General features: G+C 45.0%; 1 protein-coding gene across 1 annotated transcript in view; it reads left to right on the top strand.

Moving 5' to 3' along the window:
• Positions 1–3,396: 3,396 nt before the first annotated feature.
• Positions 3,397–8,680, top strand: part of rnf170 (ring finger protein 170) — a 6,373-nt gene continuing 1,089 nt past the window's right edge. Inside the window, exons 1-3 of the mRNA XM_077232188.1 lie at positions 3,397–3,511; positions 7,038–7,111; positions 7,762–7,893. Of these exons, the coding sequence (XP_077088303.1) occupies positions 3,442–3,511; positions 7,038–7,111; positions 7,762–7,893 (276 nt within the window). The 5' untranslated portion in view covers positions 3,397–3,441. The remainder of the gene's footprint in view (positions 3,512–7,037; positions 7,112–7,761; positions 7,894–8,680) is intronic.

The raw sequence follows: 8,680 nt of genomic DNA, 5'->3' as shown, positions 1-8,680 counted from the left end.
CCCGTGTAGAGCCCTGCGCGGGACTGTTTTCTTCATCCCACTCCCGCCGAATTTCTGACCAGTACCGCCCGCTCCCGCAACGTATGTATGTCCACTCCCGCCCGCACCCGCAAAACTTTGAGAATTTACTCCCGCCAATAATAGAGATGCAATGATTTTGTGTCTTCTCCCGTCCCGCAGGAAAAAACAGGTATTTGTATTGCTATTATTAAAGAGATTCATGGGGTTGTTTGTCTCGTTTCCCTGGCCTGCATGTAATCTGACGCACTGATCAGGAAGATGAATAGTAGTCCAAATGTCAGCCTTGCTGAGGTTTTGTGCTGTAAATACCTGTTTGAGGTTCTTTTCCACATCATTTATTGACATCTCTCCATCATGTCGATCGCTAGGCTACCTCCCGATGCCGCAGTTTTTTTTTAGCCGCCCATTCCCGCCCGCAGCAAATTTCAAACCGCCCGCTCCCGCGAGATTTGCATTGGGTCCAGCGGGACTCAATCCCAATGCTGCCCTCTAGTGCCGTGTGCGTCTCATGTGCGTCCCGTCCGTGCCGTGTTCGTCCCGTTCGTGCCGTGTTCGTCCCGTTCGTGCCGTGTGCGTCTCATGTGCGTCCCGTTCGTGCCGTGTTCATGCTGTGTTCGTCCCGTTCATGCCGTGTTCGTGCTGTGTGCGTCCCATTCGTGCCGTGTGCGTGCCGCGTGCGTGCCGTGTTCGTGCCGTGTGCGTCCCGTTCGTGCCGTGTGCGTGTCGCGTGCGTGCTGTGTGAGTCCCGTGTGCGTGCCATGTGAGTCCCGTGTGCGTGCCATGTGAGTCCCGTGTGCGTGCCATGTGAGTCCCGTGTGCGTGCCGTGTGAGTCCCGTGTGCGTGCCGTGTGAGTCCCGTGTGCGTGCCGTGTGAGTCCCGTGTGAGTCCCGTGTGCGTCCCGTTCGTGTCGTGTGAGTGCCGTGTGCGTGCCGTGTGAGTCCCGTGTGCGTCCCGTTCGTGCCGTGTTCGTGCCGTGTTCGTGCCGCGTGCGTGCCGTGCGTGTCGTGCGTGTCGTGTGCGTCCCGTTTGTGCCGTGCGTGTCGTGTGAGTCCCGTGTTCGTGCCGCGTGCGTCCCGTTCGTGCCGTGCATGTCGTGTGAGTCCCGTCTTCGATCCGTGTTCGTGCCGCGTGCGTGCCGTGCATGTCGTGTGAGTCCCGTCTTCGTGCCGTGTTCGTGCCGCGTGCGTGCCGTGCGTGTCGTGTGAGTCCCGTCTTCGTGCCGCGTGCGTGCCGTGTGCGTCCCGTTTGTGCCGTGCGTGTCGTGTGAGTCCCGTCTTCGTGCCGTGTGCGTCCCGTTCGTGCCGTGCATGTCGTGTGAGTCCCGTCTTCGTGCCGTGTTCGTGCCGTGTGCGTCCCGTTCGTGCCGTGCATGTCGTGTGCGTCCCGTTCGTGCCGTGTGAGTCCCGTCTTCGTGCCGTGTTCGTGCCGCGTGCGTGTCGTGTGAGTCCCGTCTTCGTGCCGTGTTCGTGCTGTGTTCGTCCCGTTCATGCCGTGTTCGTGCTGTGTGCGTCCCATTCGTGCCGTGTGCGTGCCGCGTGCGTGCCGTGTTCGTGCCGTGTGCGTCCCGTTCGTGCCGTGTGCGTGTCGCGTGCGTGCTGTGTGAGTCCCGTGTGCGTGCCATGTGAGTCCCGTGTGCGTCCCGTGTGCGTGCCGTGTGAGTCCCGTGTGCGCGCCGTGTGAGTCCCGTGTGCGTGCCGTGTGCGTGCCGTGTTCGTGCCGTGTGCGTCCCGTTCGTGCCGTGTGCGTGTCGCGTGCGTGCCGTGTGAGTCCCGTGTGCGTGCCGTGTGAGTCCCGTGTGCGTGCCGTGTGAGTCCCGTGTGCGTGCCGTGTGAGTCCCGTGTGAGTCCCGTGTGCGTCCCGTTCGTGTCGTGTGAGTGCCGTCTTCGTGCCGTGTGCGTGCCGTGTGAGTCCCGTGTGCGTCCCGTTCGTGCCGTGTTCGTGCCGTGTTCGTGCCGCGTGCGTGCCGTGCGTGTCGTGTGCGTCCCGTTCGTGCCGTGCGTGTCGTGTGAGTCCCGTGTTCGTGCCGCGTGCGTCCCGTTCGTGCCGTGCATGTCGTGTGAGTCCCGTCTTCGTGCCGTGTTCGTGCCGCGTGCGTGCCGTGCATGTTGTGTGAGTCCCGTCTTCGTGCCGTGTTCGTGCCGCGTGCGTGCCGTGCGTGTCGTGTGAGTCCCGTTTTCGTGCCGCGTGCGTGCCGTGTGCGTCCCGTTTGTGCCGTGCGTGTCGTGTGAGTCCCGTCTTCGTGCCGTGTGCGTCCCGTTCGTGCCGTGCATGTCGTGTGAGTCCCGTCTTCGTGCCGTGTTCGTGCCGTGTGCGTCCCGTTCGTGCCGTGCATGTCGTGTGCGTCCCGTTCGTGCCGTGTGAGTCCCGTCTTCGTGCCGTGTTCGTGCCGCGTGCGTGTCGTGTGAGTCCCGTCTTCGTGCCGTGTTCGTGCCGTGTGCGTCCCGTTCGTGCCGTGTGCGTCCCGTTCGTGCCGTGCATGTCGTGTGAGTCCCGTCTTCGTGCCGTGTTCGTGCCGCGTGCGTGCCGTGCGTGCCGTGTGAGTCCCGTCTTCGTGCCGTGTTCGTGCCGCGTGCGTGCCGTTCGTGCCGTGTGCGTCCCGTTCGTGCCGTGCATGTCGTGTGAGTCCCGTCTTCGTGCCGTGTTCGTGCCGCGTGCGTGCCGCGTGCGAGCCCGTGCGTGCCGTGTGAGTCCCGTCTTCGTGCCGTGTGCGTCCCGTTCGTGCCGTGCATGTCGTGTGAGTCCCGTTCGTGCCGCGTGCGTGCCGTGGTAACCTTGCTGAAATCACACAGACAACGTTTATGCCCGCCATAATGCTTTACAATATTGCATTACTCCCTTAAAAAGTAACTAATTGCGTTACTTATTAACTTTTTTAGAAAAGTAATGTTACGTTACTCTTGCGTTACTTTTTTCACCTGGGCTGGGCTTGTTTTTGTTATAAGAAAAAAGTTATATTTTGGGCAAATGTAAAGACCCCGGTAACACTTTGCAATAAGGTTCATTAGTTAATGTATTTACTAACATGAACTAACAATGAGCAAAACATTTGTTACAGTATTTGTTAATCTTTGTTAATGTTAGTTAATAAAAATACAGCTGTTCATTGTATGTTCATGTTAGTTCACAGTGCATTAAGTAAGGGATAATGTAGTGCGAGGCGGTTGTTATAGCGAATTCAACCCCGACAGGATGATTAACAACTGCTAAATGTTAACAAATGCAACCTTTGATTTTAATAATGTATTAGTTAATGTTGAAATTCATTTTAACCAAGATTAATACATTCTGCAGAAGTATTGCTCATGTTAACTAATGAACCTTATTGTGTGTGTGTGTGTGTGTGTGTGTGTGTGTGTGTGTGTGCGTGCGTGCGTGCGCAGGGCTCATCCTCGGAGTCGAGGCATCAGTTCTACTCCGACATGTCGTGTCCAGTGTGTCTCCAGCAAGCGGTTCTGCCCGTCGAGACCAACTGTGGGCATCTCTTCTGCGGTGAGCACCAGTTTACATGCACAGCTTCTGTTTCAGTCGCACTGAATTCATGCCGATTGATGAATCTGAATGTAGTGTTTACATGAACGCTAAACATGTGACTGGGTTAATGTGTGCATATGTCACACGCTTTAAATCGGAATATATATTTTTAAGTGAGTTTCCCTCTGTTTCTCCTACATAAGTTCTTTATTTGTGTTAAACAGCAGACTCAATATTTATCCATTTCTGGTCATAATTAGGAGATAATGAGTGTATGAGCCGTTGTGCCATCGCTTATATTGATCACACAGTAAAAATGCCCAAAACCAGTCGTGTGTGTGTGTGTGTGTGTGTGTGTGTGAGAGTGTGAAGTGAGCACTGGTGGCGTCGTCCTGCTCCTTTTCACACACACAGAGATAGCAGGATTATAGGAGGACGAGACACTCGTTTATACCACACTTTATTCATCAGGAGAACCGCTCGTTCAGCGCGTCATTACGCCATTAGGCTATTTCTACATTACACTATTTCTACGTCATTACGCTATTTCTACATCATTACGCTATTTCTACATTACACTATTTCTACGCCATTACTCTATTTCTACATTACACTATTTCTACGCCATTAGGCTATTTCTACGTCATTACACTATTTCTACGCCATTACTCTATTTCTACGTCATTACGCCATTAGGCTATTTCTACATTAAACTATTTCTACGCCATTACGCTATTTCTACGTCATTACTCTATTTCTACATTACACTATTTCTATGCCATTACGCTATTTCTACGTCATTACTCTATTTCTACATTACACTATTTCTACGCCATTAGGCTATTTCTACGTCATTACGCTATTTCTACGTCATTACGCCATTAGGCTATTTCTAAATTACACTATTTCTACTCCATTACGCTATTTCTACGTCATTACACTATTTCTACATCATCACGCTATTTCTACGCCATAAGGCTATTTCTACGTCATTAGGCTATTTCTACGCCATTACTCTATTTCTACGTCATTACGCTATTTCTACATCATTACGCTATTTCTACGTCATTACGCCATTAGGCTATTTCTACATTACACTATTTGTACATTACACTATTTCTACGTCATTGCGCTATTTCTACGTCATTACGCTATTTCTACGTCATTACGCTATTTCTACGTCATTGCGCTATTTCTACATCATTACGCTATTTCTACGTCATTACACTGTTTCTACATCATTAAGCTATTTCTACATCATTACGCTATTTCTACGTCATTACGCTATTTCTACGTCATTACGCTATTTCTACGTCATTATGCTATTTCTACATCATTACGCTATTTCTACGTCATTACGCTATTTCTACGTCATTACGCTATTTCTACATCATTACGCTATTTCTACGTCATTACGCTATTTCTACATCATTATGCTATTTCTACGTCATTACGCTATTTCTACATCATTAAGCTGTTTCTTTGTCATTACGCTATTTCTACATCATTACGCTATTTCTACGTCATTACGCTATTTCTACGTCATTACGCTATTTCTACGTCATTATGCTATTTCTACGTCATTATGCTATTTCTACGTCATTACGCTATTTCTACGTCATTACGCTATTTCTACATCATTACGCTATTTCTACATCATTACGCTATTTCTACATCATTACACTATTTCTACATCATTAAGCTATTTCTTTGTCATTACGCTATTTCTACATCATTACGCTATTTCTACATCATTACACTATTTTACGCCATTACGCTATTTTACGCCATTACGCTATTTCTACATCATTACACTATTTCTACATCATTACACTATTTCTACATCATTACGCCATTTCTACATCATTACGCTATTTCTACATCATTACTCTATTTCTACATCATTACGCTATTTCTACGCCATTACACTATTTCTATATCATTACTCTATTTCTACATCATTACGCTATTTTACGTCATTACGCTATTTCTACATCATTACACTATTTCTACATCATTACACTATTTCTACATCATTACACTATTTCTACATCATTACGCCATTTCTACATCATTACGCTATTTCTACATCATTACTCTATTTCTACATCATTACGCTATTTCTACGCCATTACACTATTTCTATATCATTACTCTATTTCTACATCATTACGCTATTTTACGTCATTACGCTATTTCTACATCATTACACTATTTCTACATCATTACGCTATTTCTACATCATTACTCTAATTCTACATCATTACGCTATTTCTACATCACACTATTTCTACATCATTACACTATTTCTACATCATTACACTATTTCTACATTACACTATTTCTACGTCATTACGCTATTTCTACATTACACTATTTCTACATCATTACGCTATTTTACGCCATTACGCTATTTCTACATTACGCTATTTCTACGTCATTACACTATTTCTACATCATTACACTATTTCTACATCATTACTACATCATTACACTATTTCTACGTCATTACGCTATTTCTACGTCATTACGCTATTTCTACATTACACTATTTCTACATCATTACGCTATTTTACGCCATTACGCTATTTCTACGCCATTACACTATTTCTACATCATTACACTATTTCTACATCATTATGCCATTTCTACATCATTACGCTATTTCTACGCCATTACACTATTTCTACATCATTACTCTATTTTACGTCATTACGCTATTTCTACGCCATTACGCTATTTCTACATCATTACGCCATTTCTACATCATTACGCTATTTTACGTCATTACGCTATTTCTACGTCATTACGCTATTTCTACGCCATTACGCTATTTCTACATCATTACGCCATTTCTACATCATTACGCTATTTTACGCCATTACGCTATTTCTACGTCATTGCGTTATTTCTACGTCATTACACGATTTCTACGTCATTACGCTTTTTCTACGTTATTGCACTATTTCTACGTCATTGCGGCATTTCTACGTCATTACGCTATTTCTACGTCATTACTCTATTTCTACGTCATTACTCTATTTCTACGTCATTACACTATTTCTACGTCATTACGCTATTTCTACGTCATTACGCTATTTCTATATCATTACGCTATTTCTACGCCATTACGCTATTTCTACGTCATTACACTATTTCTACGTCATTACGCTATTTCTACGTCATTACGCTATTTCTACGTCATTACGCTATTTCTACATCATTACGCTATTTCTACGTCATCACACTATTTCTACATCATTACACATGCGCAGTCTTTCAGTTCCGGTTTTCAATCTGGTCAAGTGTTCACATGTTCTCTCGATCGGATTAGAAAAGGAATAAAACGCTCCTTTCAATCCGATCTAAATCTCATTCTGATCGAGCTCAATCGCATCGATTAAGGCGTTTAGATGAAGCTTTCAGTGCGGTTGAGCCGTCAGTCCCATTACTAACGGATTATTTGGTTCCATGTAAACGCAGGTGAGCTGATCGAGCTGCTGAAACGTACGTGTGTGTGTGTGTGTGTGTCTTGTATTTGCAGGTCCGTGTATCGTGGCGTACTGGCGTTACGGAGCGTGGCTCGGCGCCATCAACTGCCCTATCTGCAGGCAAATGGTGAATCTCAGATCAGATGTGGATTCATGATTTGTATGATATGTTTGTCTCAGCATCAGTAGCTTAAAGCATCATAATCAGGGTTTGAAATTTAACTTTTTTACTTACCGGCCAATTTTGCTACTAACTTTTTAAGTTACCGGTCAGAAGTTCTACTAACCAAAAAGAAGAAATAGAGAAAGGAAATAAACCAGATTAACTATGTTACAGCTTATATATTATAAATTTGGATTTCAAACATTAATTTCTTATTCAAATAAAATCCGGTCATCCACCATCTCCTCTTCCTCTTTCATCCTCATACTTTTCACCAAATTGTTTTATGTGGACTGGACAGATCAATACAGTACAAAGAACATCTAAAAAATGTAGGATGCTTGAAAATAACAATGTCTTTTCTGTTAACCAAATGCTTTTTAATCTTCGCTATTGCTTCAATGCACATGAACAATCGCGCCGTTATTTGTAGCGTAGTGACGAGTGTGTTCAAGTCGGCCAGATATGAGCAGATTCTGTGCAATACGCTGTATTTAATATATCAGCGTTTCCCGCATCTGGCTGGTGTACGTTTCAAACCCTGATCATAACCCTGTCAGTAAACCTGTATGAGGCAGGTGTGTGTTGACCCTTGACCTTTATCTGTGTGTCAGGTGACCCTGCTGTTCCCGCTGTTCCACGACACCGGTCCCAGCGCTGCGACTGCCGACGGGCAAGTGGAACCGGCTCTGATCCTCACAGACATCAACGATTACAACCGCAGGTTCTCCGGGCAGCCGCGCTCCGTGAGTCTGAACATCATCATCATCTGATCCTCGTAGATCTTAATTATGACACTAAACTCTAAATTATGACATACTAAATTAAAATTACGAGAGCAAATTTTGATGATATGACCTAAAAATTATAATTATGAGAGAAAAAGTTGAAAGTGTGACATATAAAGTCATAACTTTTTATCTCAATTCTGTTGGGTCATAAGCACAGTTTACCAAAGCATGGTTTACCCTCATCTTTCCCTCGGGTCATTTTGACCCGAAAATATATATTTTTTAAATTGAGTGTTCATCAGACGGGTCCCAGACTCTAGGACTTTTGTCGCACTTGAACCATGATATGAATACACACAAAAAATGTAATGGATTTGAGGAGTTTTGTGGTTGAAATTTTAAATAGTAACAAATCCTCGGGTCAATTTGAGCCCCTTAGGAATGAATGGAATGCGAGGAATGCTTCAGTTCACATAGAAAAACCTACAAATGCTCAAAATTCAAACTGAAAATGCTAAAACTTTACCATAAAATGATTTTATAATGTCTACATGTGTATCTGAATGCACACTGAAGTGAACTGGCTTTAGGACCCAGAGGAACTGCTCATTTACTCCATATAGAGATATAAGCCCATCTAGAATCATGAAATATCATCTTATATTATTATATTTCCACAAGAGGTCGGCAAAGACACACAATGTAAGATATTTTGAGCTGAATTTAAAGATTTATCCATGAAATTGTGAGTTCATTTGAATTTAAGTTTAAAGAATGTGAGGAATGTTCTTAAATTACTATT

This window comes from Siphateles boraxobius, unplaced genomic scaffold, assembly GCF_051911475.1.
Source record: "Siphateles boraxobius isolate OS27281-9 unplaced genomic scaffold, OSU_SipBor_1 168, whole genome shotgun sequence".
Classification (NCBI taxonomy): domain Eukaryota; kingdom Metazoa; phylum Chordata; class Actinopteri; order Cypriniformes; family Leuciscidae; genus Siphateles; species Siphateles boraxobius.
This window is presented reverse-complemented; position numbering and strand designations above follow the sequence as displayed.